The sequence below is a fragment of the Tachyglossus aculeatus genome, chromosome 1 (genome assembly GCF_015852505.1).
Source record: "Tachyglossus aculeatus isolate mTacAcu1 chromosome 1, mTacAcu1.pri, whole genome shotgun sequence".
NCBI classification, from domain to species: Eukaryota; Metazoa; Chordata; class Mammalia; order Monotremata; family Tachyglossidae; genus Tachyglossus; species Tachyglossus aculeatus.
The window spans coordinates 9,649,103-9,664,475 of NC_052066.1; the positions used below are offsets into that span (position 1 = coordinate 9,649,103).

The 15,373-nt window shown below is 44.9% G+C and overlaps 1 protein-coding gene across 1 annotated transcript in view; it reads left to right on the plus strand.

The window, feature by feature from the left end:
• Positions 1-15,373, plus strand: part of USP37 (ubiquitin specific peptidase 37) — a 270,227-nt gene that overhangs the window by 22,369 nt on the left and 232,485 nt on the right. The window contains exon 2 of the mRNA XM_038740830.1: positions 14,036-14,227. Within this exon, the coding sequence (XP_038596758.1) occupies positions 14,072-14,227 (156 nt within the window). The 5' untranslated portion in view covers positions 14,036-14,071. The remainder of the gene's footprint in view (positions 1-14,035; positions 14,228-15,373) is intronic.

Below are 15,373 nucleotides of genomic sequence, written 5' to 3' on the forward strand. Positions count from 1 at the left end.
AAGTGTTTAGTACAGTGCTCTGCACACAGTAAGCGCTCAATAAATACGATTGAATGAACGAATGAATGATGCAAGATCCTCGAGAAATGAGCCGGTTTCCGTTACCGGTCGGAGAGGTTGTACCGCGGTGGTTTTAAACGAGGGTCATTAGTAGGGACCGTCTCTATATGTTGCCAGCTTGGACTTCCCAAGCGCTTAGTCCAGTGCTCTGCACACAGTAAGCGCTCAATAAATACGATTGAATGAATGTATGAATGATGCAAGATCCTCGAGAAACGACGAGCCAGTTTCCGTTATCGTTCAGAGAGATTGTACCGTGGTGGTTTTAAATGAGGTTCATTAGTAGGGACCGTCTCTATATGTTGTCAGCTTGGACTTCCCAAGCGCTTAGTCCAGTGCTCTGCACACAGTAAGCGCTCAATAAATACGATTGAATGAACGAATGAATGACGCAAGATCCTCGAGAAACGAGCCGGTTTCTGTTATTGGTCGGAGAGGTTGTACCACGGTGGTTTTAAACGAGGGTCATTAGTAGGGACCGTCGCTATATGTTGCCAACTTGGACTTCCCAAACGCTTAGTCCAGTTAGTAGGGACCGTCTCTATATGTTACCAACTTGGACTTCCCAAGCGCTTAGTACAGTGCTCTGTACACAGTAAGCGCTCAATAAATACGATTGAATGAACGAATGAATGATGCAAGATCTTTGAGAAACGAGCCGGTTTCAGTTATCGGTCGGAGAGAGTGTACCGCGGTGGTTTTAAATGAGGGTCAGTAGTAGGGACCGTCTCTAGATGTTGCCAACTTGGACTTCCCAAGCGCTTAGTCCAGTGCTCTGCACACAGTAAGCGCTCAATAAATACGATTGAATGAATGAATGATGCAAGATCCTCGAGAAACGAGCCGGTTTCCGTTATCGGTTGGAGAGGTTGTACTGCGGTGGTTTTAAACGAGGGTCATTAGTAGGGACCGTCTCTATATGTTTCCAACTTGGACTTCCCAAGCGCTTAGTACAGTGCTCTGCACACAGTAAGCGCTCAATAAATATGATTGAATGAACGAATGAATGATGCAAGATCCTTGAGAAACGAGCCGGTTTCCGTTATCGGTCGGAGAGATTGTACCACGGTGGTTTTAAATGAGGGTCATTAGTAGGGACCGTCTCTATATGTTGCCAACTTGGACTTCCCAAGCACTTAGTCCAGTGCTCTGCACACAGTAAGCGCTCAATAAATACGATTGAATGAACGAATGAATGAATGATGCAAGAGCCTTGAGAAACGAGCCGGTTTTCGTTATCGGTTGGAGAGATTGTACCGCGGCGATTTTAAATGAGGGGCAGTAATGGAAGTCGGAGGTCAGTGAGGACGAGTGAATCAATCAATCAGTCATATTTATTGAGCGCTTACTGTGTGCAGAGCACTGGACTAAGCGCTTGGGAAGTCCAGGTCGGCAACATAGAGAGAGGATCCCTACCCAACAACGGGCTCGCAGTCTAGAAGGGGGAGACAGGCAACAAAACAAAACATATTAACAAAATAAAATAAATAGAATAGATATGTACAAGTCAAATAAATCAATAAATAGAGTAATAAATACGAACAAACATGTATCCATATATACAGGTGCTGTGGGGAAGGGAAGGAGGTAAGATGCGGGGGATGGAGAGGGGGAGGAGGGGGAGAGGAAGGAGGAGTGAAGCAAGTATCAGATTGTGGGGCAACAGGGGAAGTCAGTTGTGAAGTTAAAAGGAGCAGCCCTGATCTGCGTTTGGGAAGCAGCGTGGCTCAGTGGAAAGAGATGGACTTTGGAGTCAGAGGCCATGGGTTCAAATCCCGGCTCCGCCTCTTGTTAGCTGGGTGACTTTGGGCAAGTCACTTCACTTCTCTGGGCCTCAGTTCCCTCATCTGTCAAATGGGGATGAAGACTGTGAGCCCCCCGTGGGACAACCTGATCACCTTGTATCGCCCCCAGTGCTTTAGAACAGTGCTTCACACATAGTAAGCGCTTAACAAATGCCAACATTATTATAATTATTATGAAGTGACATAAAAAAGGGGAAAGGTAAACAAAATCCTAGCAGGTTTCCTTTTCTTCTTCACATTCATTAATCGCGGGGCCGCTCCATCGAGCTGTGACTCAACGCCAACGATTTTTTTCGCCGTTATGGCCTTCCCTTGAAGCAGCGTGGCTCAGTGGAAAGAGCCCGGGCTTTGGAGTCAGAGGTCATGGGTTCCAATCCCGGCTCCGCCGCTTGTCAGCTGGGTGACTTTGGGCAAGTCACTTCACTTCTCTGGGCCTCAGTTCCCTCATCTGTCAAATGGGGATTAAGACTGAGCCCCCCGTGGGACAACCTGATCACCTTGTATCCCCGCCAGTGCTTTAGAACAGTGCTTCACACATAGTAAGTGCTTAACAAATGCCAACATTATTATAATTATTATTAAGTGACATAAAAAGGGGGAAAGGTAAACAAAATCCTAGCAGGTTTCCTTTTCTTCTTCACATTCATTAATCGTGGGGCCACTCCATCGAGCCGTGACTCAACGCCAACGATTTTTTTCGCCGTTATAGCCTTCCCTTGAAGCAGCGTGGCTCAGTGGAAAGAGCCCGGGCTTTGGAGTCAGAGGTCATGGGTTCCAATCCCGGCTCCGCCGCTTGTCAGCTGGGTGACTTTGGGCAAGTCACTTCACTTCTCTGTGCCTCAGTTCCCTCATCTGTCAAATGGGGATGAAGACTGTGAGCCCCCCGTGGGACAACCTGATCACCTTGTGACCTCCCCAGTGCTTAGAGCAGTGCTTTGCTCATAGTAAGCGCTTAATAAATGTCATTATTATAATTATGGCCGGTTGTGTGGGGAAGGGAGGAAAGAGAGAAGGGAATAATAATAATAATAACGTTGGTATTTGTTAAGCGCTTACTATGTGCCAAGCACTGTTCTGAGCGCTGGGGGGGATAAAAGGTAATCAGGTTGTCCCATGAGGGGCTCACAGTCTTCATCCCCATTTGACAGATGAGGGAACTGAGGCGCAGAGAAGTGAAGTGAAGCCTTCCCAAACTGAGCCCCTTCCTTCCTCTCCCCCTCGTCCCCCCTCCATCCCCCCCATCTTACCTCCTTCCCTTCCCCGCAGCCCCTGTATATATGTATATATGTTTGTACATATTTATTACTCTATTTATTGATTGATTTATTTTACCTGTACATATCTATTCTATTTATTTTATTTTGTTAGTATGTTTGGTTTTGTGCTCTGTCTCCCCCTTTTAGACTGTGAGCCCACTGTTGGGTCGGGACTGTCTCTATATGTTGCCAACTTGTACTTCCCAAGCGCTTAGTACAGTGCTCTGCAACAGTAAGCGCTCAATAAATACGATTGATTGATTGATTGACTGATTGAAGTGACTTGCCCAGAGTCACCCAGCTGACAAGTGGCGGAGCCGGGATTGGAACCCATGACCTCTGACTCCAAAGCCCGGGCTCTTTCCACTGAGCCACGCTGCTTCAAGGGAAGGCCATCACGGCGGAAAAAATCGTTGGCGTTGAGTCACGGCTCGATGGAGCAGCCCCGCGATTAATGAACGTGAAGAAGAAAAGGAAACCTGCTAGGATTTTGTTTACCTTTCCCCTTTTTTATGTCACTTCATAATAATTATAATAATGTTGGCATTTGTTAAGCGCTTCCTATGTGTGAAGCACTATTCTAAAGCACTGGGGCCAACTTGTACTTCCCAAGCGCTTAGTACAGTGCTCTGCACACAGTAAGCGCTCAATAAATACGATTGATTGATGGATTGATTGGGGGGGATACAAGGTGATCAGGTTGTCCCACGGGGGGCTCACAGTCTTCATCCCCTTTCTAGACTGTGAGCCCGGTGTTGGGTAGGGACCGTCTCTAGATGTTGCCGACTTGGACTTCCCAAGCGCTTAGTCCAGTGCCCTGCACACAGTAAGTGCTCAGTAAATACGGTTGATTGAATGAATGAATGAATGCTTTGCACATAGTAAGCGCTTAATAAATGCCATCATTATTATTATTATTATTTTAGACTGTGAGCCCGTTGTTGGGTAGGGACTGTCTCTGTTGCCAAACTGTCCAAGCGCTTAGTACAGTGCTCTGCACACTGTAAGCGCTCAGTAAATACGATTGAGTGAATGAATGAATGAAGGAACCCTCATTTTGCAGATGAGGGAACTGAGGCACAGAGAAGGCGACTTACCCAAGGTGTCACAGCAGACGTGGTGGAACCAGGATTAGAACTCGGCTCCGCCGTATATCTGCCGTGGGACCTTGGGTTAGTCACTTCACCTTGCGAGTGAAGTCTTCTTGCAGTTCCCCGCCTCCATCCCGGTGCTCGGTCAGTCCCAGCGCTTAGAACAGTGCTTTGCACATAGTGCTTAATAAATGCCATTATTATTATTATTATTATTATTCTAGACTGTGAGCCCGTTGTTGGGTAGGGACCGTCTCTATCTTTTGCCAAATTGTACTTCCCAAGCGCTTAGTACAGTGCTCTGCACACAAGCGCTCAGTAAATACGATTGAGTGAATGAATGAATGAACCCTCATTTTGCAGATGAGGGAACTGAGGCACAGAGAAGGTGACTTGCCCAAGGTGTCACAGCAGACGTGGTGGAACCAGGATTAGAACCCGGCTCCGCCATATATCTGCCGTGGCACCTTGGGCTAGTCACTTCAACTTGCGATCGAAATCATCTTGCATTTCCCCGCCTCCATCCCGGTGCTCGGTCAGTCCCAGCGCTTAGAACAGTGCTTTGCACATAGTAAGCGCTTAATAAATGCCATCATTATTATTATTATTATTATTATTATTCTAGACTGTGAGCCCGTTGTTGGGTAGGGACTGTCTCTGTCTGTTGCCCAACTGTACTTTCCAAGCACTTAGTACAGTGCTCTGCACACAATAAGCGCTCAATAAATACAATTGAATAATTAGAACAGGGCTTTGCCCATAGTAAGCGCTTGATAAGTGCCATCATTAATTTTTGAGCACTTACTGTGTGCAGAACATTCATTCATTCAGTCATCGCCTTACCTCCTTCCCCTCCCCACAGCACCTGTATATCAATCAATCAATCAATCGTATTTATTGAGCGCTTACTGTGTGCAGAGCACTGTACTAAGCGCTTGGGAAGTACAAGTTGGCAACGTATAGAGACGGTCCCGACCCAATATGTATATATGTTTGTGCGGATTTATTACTCTATTTCTTTATTTTATCTGTACATATTTCTTCTATTTATTTTGTTAATATGTTTTGTTGTCCGTCTCCCCCTTCCAGACTGTGAGCCCGCTGTTGGGTAGGGACCGCCTCTAGATGTTGCCAACTTGGACTTCCCAAGCGCTTAGTACAGTGCCCTGCACACAGTAAGCGCTCAATAAATACGATTGATTGATTGATTGAACGATTCCATTATTCCTAGCCGAAAGAGGGGCCAGGTAGCCCCCATCTTGTGGTCCTTTGTTCCTCTCTTGCTCCCTCCCGCTGCCTGGCCTCAATCAATCAGTCAGTCAGTCGTATTTATTGAGCGCTTACTGTGTGCAGAGCACTGGACTAAGGCGCTTGGGAAGTCCAAGTTGGCAACATATAGAGACAGTCCCTACCCAACAGTGGGCTCACAGTCTAGAAGGGGGGGGGACAGAGAACAAAACCAAACATATTAACAAAATAAAATAGGGTAGATCAATCAATCAGTCATATTTATTGAGCGCTTACTGTGTGCAGAGCACTGGACTAAGCGCTTGGGAAGTCCAAGTTGGCAACATACAGAGACGGTCCCTACCCAACAGCAGACTCACAGTCTAGAAGGGGGAGACAGACAACAAAACCAAACATATTAACAAAATAAAATCAATAGAATAGATCAATCAATCAATCCATTGTATTTATTGAGCGCTTACTGTGTGCAGAGCACTGTACTAAGCGCTTGGGAAGTCCAAGTTGGCAACATACAGAGACAGTCCCTACCCAACAGTGGGCTTACAGTCTAGAAGGGGGAGACGGACAACAAAACATATTAACAAAATAAAATAAATAGGATAGATCAATCAATCAATCATATTTATTGAGCACTTACTGTGTGCAGAGCACTGTACTAAGCGCTTGGAAAGTCCAAGTTGGCAACATACAGAGACAGTCCCTACCCAACAGTGGGCTCACAGTCTAGAAGGGGGAGATAGAGAACAAAACCAAACATATTAACAAAATAAAATAAATAGAATAGATATGTACAAGTCAAATAGAGTAATAAATATGTACAAACATATATACATATATTTCAGTTAGGCTGGATGCTCGTTTTGGGCAGGGAATGTGCTTATTGTTGTATCGTACTCTCCCAATCACCTAGTACAGTGCTCTGCATACAGTGAGCGCTCAACAGATACAATTTCCCGGCAGTTACTTGATAAATTTATCTGTACCCCAGCACTCAGAACAGCGCGGGACACATAATAAACGCTTAACAAATACTAGAGAATAATAATAATAATAATGATAGCATTTATTAAGCGCTTACTATGTGCAAAGCTCTGTTCTAAGGTCTGGGGAAGTTACAAGGTGATGAGGTTGTCCCACGGGGGGCTCACAGTCTTCATCCCCATTTTACAGGTGAGGGAACTGAGGTAAAGCAGCGTGGCTCAGTGGAAAGAGCCCGGGCTTTGGAGTCAGAGGTCACGGGTTCAAATTCCGGCTCCACCACTTGTCTGCTGTGTGACCTTGGGCAAGTCACTTCACGACTGTGAGTCCACTGTTGGGTAGGGACTGTCTCTAGATGGTGCCAACTTGTAATTACCAAGCGCTTAGTCCAGTGCTCTGCACACAGTAAGCGCTCAGTAAATGCGATTGAATGAACGGATGAATGATGCAAGATCCTCGAGAAATGAGCCGGTTTCCGTTATCGGTCGGAGAGAGTGTACCGCGGTGGTTTTAAATGAGGGTCATTAGTAGGGACCGTCTCTAGATGTTGCCAACTTGGACTTCCCAAGCGCTTAGTACAGTGCTCTGCACTCAGTAAGCGCTCAATAAATACGATTGAATGAACGAATTGGGTAGGGACTGTCTCTATATGTTGCCAATTTGTACTTCCCAAGTGCTTAGTCCAGTGCTCTGCACATAGTAAGCGCTCAATAAATACGATTGATGATGATGATGATGATGCAAGATCCTCGAGAAACGAGCCGGTTTGCGTTATCGGTCGGAGAGACTGTACCGCGGTGGGGTTTTAAACGAGAGTCAGTAATAGGGACCGTCTCTACATGTTGCCAACTTGGACTTCCCAAGCGCTTAGTCCAGTGCTCTGCACACAGGAAGCGCTCAGTAAATACGATTGAATGAATGAATGAGCCCCACGTGGGACAGCCTGGTCCCTTTGTAATCTCCCCAGTGCTTAGAACAGTGCCCTGCACATAGTAAGCGCTTAATAAATGCCATTAAGAATATAAAAATCCTAGCAATTTCTGTAATCGCGCTTTCTATTTTGATCTATTTTGATCGTTTTAGACTGTGAGCCCACCGTTTTTAGACTGTGAGCCCACTGTTGGGTAGGGACTGTCTCTATGTGTCGCCAACTTGGGCTTCCCAAGCGCTTAGTCCAGTGCTCTGCACACAGTAAGCGCTCAATAAATACGACTGAATGAACGAATGAATGATGCAAGATCCTCGAGAAACGAGCCGGTTTCCGTTATCGGTCGGAGAGATTGTACCGTGATGGGGTTTTAAACGAGGGTCAGTAATAGGGACCGTCTCTATATGTTGCCAGCTTGGACTTCCCAAGCGCTTAGTACAGTGCCCTGCACACAGTAAGCGCTCAATAGATACGATTGAATGAATGAATGAATGAATGAGCCCCACGTGGGACAGCCTGGTCCCTTTGTAATCTCCCCAGTGCTTAGAACAGTGCCCTGCACATAGTAAGCGCTTAATAAATGCCATTAAGAACATAAAAATACTAGCAATTTCTGTAATCGCACTTTCTATTTTGATCTATTTTGATCGTTTTAGACTGTGAGCCCACTGTTGGGTAGGGGCTGTCTCTATATGTTGCCAACTTGGACTTCCCAAGCGCTTAGTACAGTGCTCTGCACACAGTAAGCGCTCAATAAATACGATTGAATGAATGAATGAATGAATGAGCCCCTCGTGGGACAGCCTGGTCCCTTTGTAATCTCCCCAGTGCTTAGAACAGTGCCCTGCACATAGTAAGCGCTTAATAAATGCCATTAAGAATATAAAAATACTAGCAATTTCTGTAATCGCGCTTTCTATTTTGATCTATTTTGATCGTTTTAGACTGTGAGCCCACTGTTTTTAGACCGCGAGCCCACCGTTTTTAGACCGTGAGCCCACTGTTGGGTAGGGACCGTCTCTATATGTTGCCAACTTGGACTTCCCAAGCGCTTAGTACATCATCATCATCATCATCAATCGTATTTATTGAGCGCTTACTGTGTGCAGAGCACTGGACTAAGCGCTTGGGAAGTACAAGTTGGCACCATATAGAGACAGTCCCTACCCAACAGTGGGCTCACAGTCTAAAAGGGGGAGACAAAACCAAACATACTAACAAAATAAAATAAATAGAACAGAGACGTTAAGTGACTTGCCCAAAGTCAAGTATCCTTGTATCCCTCCCAGTGCTTAGAACAGTGCTTTGCACATAGTAAGCGCTTAATAAATACCATCATTATTTTATTATTATTATTATTAATGCCAACTCTCTCACTGTGCCTTGATCTCATCTATCTCTCTGCCGACCCCTACGACCTGTCTCTGGCCTGGAATGCCCTCCCTACACAAATCCCTGTATATATGTATATATGTTTGTACATATTTATTACTCTATTTATTTATGTATTTTACTTGTGCATATCTATTCTATTTATTTTATTTTGTTAATGTGTTTGGTTTTGTTCTCTGTCTCCCCCTTTTACACTGTGAGCCCACTGTTGGGCTCTGCACACAGTAAGCTCTCAATAAATAGGATTGATTGATTGAGTCTCTGGGCCTCAGTCGCCTCATCTGAAAACTGGGGATGAAGACGGCGAGCCCCCCGTGGGACAACCCGGTCGCTTTGTAATCTCCCCAGTGCTTTGCACATAGTAAGCGCTCAATAAATGCCATTAAGAAAAAAAAAAGCCCTAGCAATTTCTGCAATCGCACTTTCTATTTTGATCCCGGCCCGCGGCCTTCGGCCGCAACGCGCGTCGAGTTCGGTACTTTCTAAAGCACTTTCTATTTCGGTCCGCACCGAAACTTGGGCCGTAATTCCCATCGGGTTCGTTATCTTTTAAGCAGTCCATGTTTCGAGCGGCGCTCGATCTCTTTCCACTCAGCCCGGCGGTCTCCGCTCCTTAAAATCCACCGGGACAATGGGCAAGGCCGGCGCGCAAAAGATCGCTTCTGCGGCGTTGGAGTGGCCATTAATAAAACCCCCGGTTTCGTCGGCTGCCGGCCTGGAACGCACCCCTTCCCCGGGAAGGGCGACGTTAAAAGCGGGCGGCTGGGAAATATGTGCCTTTTTCATCAATTTGCCCCCCCAGTTGCCAAACCACCCGAAGTAACTATAAAAAACCAAATGGCCTCATTGTTTCTAATAAAAGCTGAAAGGTCTTGAGGCTCAATTAGGGCAGTCGACGCGCCGCCGGCTCCCCCGATCGATTCCGGTAAGGAGAAGACGTTCTGGCGAGAAAGGTTGGGGCCGGCGGGTGATTAAGAAACTCTCCAAGTCTGAGGTCATGGGTTCGAATCCCGGCCCCGCCACTCGTCAGCTGGGTGACTTGGGGCAAGTCGCTTCACTCCTCTGGGCCTCAGCTGCCTCATCTGTCAAATGGGGATGAAGACTGCGAGCCCCCCGTGAGACAACCCGATCACCTTGTAACCTCCCCGGCGCTTAGAACAGTGCTTTGCACATAGTAAGCGCTTAATAAATGCCATCATTATTATTACACTACAACGGGCCCATCCCCGGACTGAGCCCCTTCCTTCCTCTCCCCCTCGTCCCCCTTTCCATCCCCCCCATCTTACCTCCTTTCCTTCCCCACAGCACCTGTATTTATGGATATATGTTTGTACAGATCTATTACTCTATTTATTTTACTTGTACATATCTATTCTATTTATTTTATTTTGTTAGTATGTTTGGTTTTGTTCTCTGTCTCCCCCTTTTAGACTGTGAGCCCACTGTTGGAGATGTATATATGTTTGTACATATTTATTACTCTATTCATTGATTTATTTTACTTGTACATATCTATTCTATTTATTTTATTTTGTTAGTATGTTTGGTTTTGTTCTCTGTCTCCCCCTTTTAGACTGTGAGCCCACTGTTGGAGATGTATATATGTTTGTACATATTTATTACTCTATTCATTGATTTATTTTACTTGTACATATCTATTCTATTTATTTTATTTTGTTAGTATATCTGGTTTTGTTCTCTGTCTCCCCCTTCTAGACTGTGAGCCCACTGTTGGGTAGGGACTGTCTCTATATGTTGCCAACTTGGACTTCCCAAGCGCTTAGTACAGTGCTCTACCCGCAGTAAGCGCTCAGTAAATACGATTGATTGATTGATTGATTGATTCCCTGCCCACTACAAGCTTACAGTCTGGAGATAGGGAAGAAATGATTGGTGGGTATGTGCCTTATGTTGGAATGGGTGAATATTGTGAGGCGTGTTTTCCCAATTGCAGCTCTTGCTTTATGAGGAGTAATAGTAATAATAATAATAATGATGGCATTTATTAAGCACTTACTACGTGCAAAGCACTGTTCTAAGCGCTGGGGAGGATACAAGGTGAGCAGGTTGTCCCATGGGGGGCTCACAGTCTTCATCCCTATTTTACAGATGAGGGAACTGAGGCACAGAGAATAATAATAATAATAATAATGGCATTTGTTAAGTGCTTACTATGTGCAGAGCACTGTTCTAAGCACTGGGGGGATACAAGGTGATCAAGTTGTCCCACGTGGGACTCACAGTCTTAATCCCCATTTTACAGATGAGGGAACTGAGGCACAGAGAATAATAATAATAATAATAATAATAATGGCATTTGTTAAGTGCTTACTATGTGCAGAGCACTGTTCTAAGCGCTGGGGGGGATACAAGGTGATCAGGTTGTCCCACGTGGGACTCACAGTCTTAATCCCCATTTTACAGATGAGGGAACTGAGGGTCAGAGAAGTTAAGTGATTTGCCCAAGGTCACAAAGCAGACATGTGGCGGAGGGGAGATTTGAACCCAGGACCTCTGACTCCCAAGCCCGGACTCTTTTTCCTGAGCCACGCTGCTTCTCATTAGCTGAGAAGTGAAGTGAGTTGCCCAGAGTCACACAGCTGACAAGTGGCGGAGCCGGGATTTGAACCCATGACCTCTGACTCCAAAGCCCGGGCTCTTTTCCACTGAGCCATACTGAGGGAGCCAAGCTTTTCTTCATTCCCTCAACCTAAATATTAATTTTCACTCGGGGTTCAGTATTGACGACTCTAGATCCGGGCCGTTCCCCGTGGGGACGTGGTTTTATTTTTGTTTTTTTTATGGTATTCATAGGAACAGAAGCAGCATGGCTCAGTGGAAAGAGCCCGGGTTTTGGAGTCAGAGGTCATGGATTCAAATCCCGACTCCACCAATTGTCAGCTGGGTGACTTTGGGCAAGTCACTTCACTTCTCTGGACCTCAGTTCCCTCATCTGTAAAATGGGGATGAAGACTGTGAGCCCCACGTGGGACAACCTCATCACCTTGTAACCTCCCCAGCGCTTAGAACGGTGCTTTGCACATAGTAAGTGCTTAACAAATGCCATCATTATTATTATTATAGAAGGGGGAGACAGACAACAAAACAAAACATATTAACAAAATAAAATCAAACACCATCATTATTATAGTAATAATAATAGTCATTACTGTCTACATGTCTGTCTACATGTTTTGCCACCTGTCTACATAATAATAATAATAATAATAATAATAATAAAACAGATTGTCCCACATGGGGCACTCAGTCTTCATCCCCATTTTCCAGATGAGGTCACTGAGGCCCGGAGAAGTGAAGTGACTCACCCAAAGTCACCCAGCTGACAAGTGGCGGAGCCGGGATTAGAACCCACGACCTCTGACTCCCAAGCTCGGGCTCTTTCCACTGAGCCACACTGCTTCTCTAGAAGGAGAGCCCTTCTAGCCTGTGAGCCCGCTGTTGGGTAGGAACCGTCTCTAGATGTTGCCGACTTGGACTTCCCAAGCGCTTAGTCCAGTGCTCTGCACACAGTAAGCGCTCAATAAATACGGTTGAATGAATGAATGAGAGTAGGAGAGAGTAGGATTAGGAGAGTAGGATTTAATCCCCATTTTACAGAGGAGGAAACCCAGGCCCAGAGAATAATGATGATAATAATAATAACGATGATGGCATTTATTAAGCGCTTACTATGTGCCAAGCACTGTTCTAAGCACTGGGGAGGTTACAAGGTGATCAGGTTGTCCCACGGGGGGGCTCACAGTCTTCATCCCCATTTTCCAGATGAGGCAACCGAGGCTCAGAGAAGTGAAGTGCCTTGCCCGAAGTCACCCAGCTGACGAGTGGCGGCGCCGGGATTTGAACCCCTGACCTCTGACTCCAAAGCCTGGGCTCTTTCCACTGAGCCGCGAAGCGAAGTGACTTGCCCAGGGTCTCACAGGAAGAAATTGGCAGAGCGGGATTAGAACCCAGGTCCTCCAACTCCCAGTCCCGGACCCTTTCCATTAGGCCACACTACCTTTCCCCGCTTGGAATCTAACTTTTCCTTCTCTCTCCTGCACAGCCAGTCAGGTGAAGAGATATGTGTGTGTGTGTGTGTGTGTGTGTGTGTGTGTGTGTGTGTGTGTGTACACATATATACACACACATATATGTGTTTGTTTATATATACATATATATCTGTTTGTGTATATATATGTATGTTTGCATATATATGTGCGTATATATATACATGTATATGTTTTTGTATATATATGTTTGTGTATATATATATTTGTATATACACATGTTTGTATATACATATGTATGTTTGTGTGTATATATATGTGCATATATATACATATATATATGTTTTTGTATATATATGTTTGTGTATATATATGTTTGTATATACACATATGTTTGTATATACATATGTATGTTTGTATATATATGTGCATATATATACATATATATGTTTGTGCATATATGTATATGTTTGTATATACACATATGTTTGTATATGCATATGTATGTTTGTATATGCATACATGTATATATGTTTTTGTATATATGTATGTTTGTGTGTATATGTATGTTTGTAGAAACACACATATGCTTGTATACATATGTATGTGTATATATATGTATATATATGTATGTATGTATATTCATATACGTATTCTTATATATAGTCATTCATTCATTCAATCGTATTCATTGAGCGCTTACTGTGTGCAGAGCACTGTACTAAGCGCTTGGGAAGTCCAAGTTGGCAACACACGTAAATATGTTTGTACATATTTATTACTCTATTTATTTTCCTTGTACATATTTATTCTATTTATTGTATTTTGTTAATATGTTTTGTTTTGTTTATTTATTTATTTATTTATTTTACTTGTACATTTCTATCCTACTTATTTTATTTTGTTGGTATGTTTGGTTCTGTTCTCTGTCTCCCCCTTTTAGACTGTGAGCCCACTATCGGGTAGGGACTGTCTCTATGTGATGCCAATTTGTACTTCCCAAGCGCTTAGTACAGTGCTCTGCACATAGTAAGCGCTCAATAAATACGATTGATTGATTGATTGATTGATTTTGTCTGTCTCCCCCTTCTAGACTGTGAGCCCGCTGTTGGGTAGGGACCGTCTCTCTATACGTTGCCAACTTGTACTTCCCAAGCGCTTAGTCCAGTGCTCTGCACGCAGTAAGCGCTCAATAAATACGATTGATCTATATATATATATATATATAAAATGTATCATTATATATATTCTTTTTTTTTCCTCCTTCAAGAATCTTGCCTCGAAGCGAGTCGTCTCCAGAGAGAAGATGGCTCCTCTGAAGATCCACGGCCCGATCCGAGTGCGCAGCATGCAGACGGGAATCACCAAGTGGAAAGAAGGATCCTTTGAGATCGTGGAAAAGGAGAACAAAGTCAGCCTAGTCGTCCACTACAACGCCGGAGGAATTCCCCGGACGTTTCAGGTAGTCCCAGCTTCGGCTTTCGGACCGTTCGGGGATCGATGCTATTTAATAATAATGATGGCATTTGTTAAGCGCTTACTATGTGCAAAGCTCTGTTCTAAGCGCTGAGGGGGAGGGATACAAGGTGATCAGGTTGTCCCACGTGGGGCTCAGTCAATCAATCAATCAATCGTATTTATTGAGCGCTTACTGTGTGCAGAGCACTGGACTAAGCGCTTGGGAAGTACAAGTTGGCAACATATAGAGACGGTCCCTACCCAACAGTGCGCTCACAGTCCGTTCTACAGATGAGGTAGCTGAGGTTCAGAGAAGTTCAGTGGATTGCCCAAGGTCACACAGCAGACGTGTTACTAGAGAAGCAGCGTGGCTCAGTGGAAAGAGCCCGGGCTTTGGAGTCAGAGGTCATGGGTTCAAATTCCGGCTCTGCCAATTGTCATCTCCCCCTTTTAGGCTGTGAGCCCACTGTTGGGTAGGGACTGTCTCTATCTGTTGCCAACTTGGACTTCCCAAGCGCTTAGTACAGTGCTCTGCACACAGTAAGCGCTCAATAAATACGATTGATTGACTTTGGGCAAGTCACTTAACTTCTCTGGGCCTCAGTTACCTCATCTGTAAAATGGGGATTAAGACTGTGAGCCCCCTGTGGGACAACCGGATCACTTTGTAACCTCGCCAGCGCTTAGAACAGTGCTTTGCACATAGTAAGTGCTTAATAAATGCCATTATTATTTATTTTACTTGTACATATTTATTCTATTTATTTTATTCTGTTAATATGTTTTGTTTTGTTCTTTGTCTACCCCTTTTAGACTGTGAGCCCACTGTTGGGTAGGGACCGTCTCTAGATGTTGCCAACTTGGACTTCCCAAGCGCTTAGTCCAGTGCTCTGCACACAGTAAGCGCTCAATAAATACGATTGAATGAATGAATGAATGAATGAAAGAGCCCGGGCTGTGGAGTCAGAGGTCATGGGTTCAAATCCCGGCTCTGCCAACTGTCAGCTGTGTGACGTTGGGCATGTCACTTCACTTCCCTGGGTCTCAGTTACCTCATCTGTAAAATGGGGATGAAGCCTGTGAGCCCCCCGGGGGACAACCTGATCACCTTGTAACCTCGCCAGTGCTTAGAACAGTGCTTTGCACATAG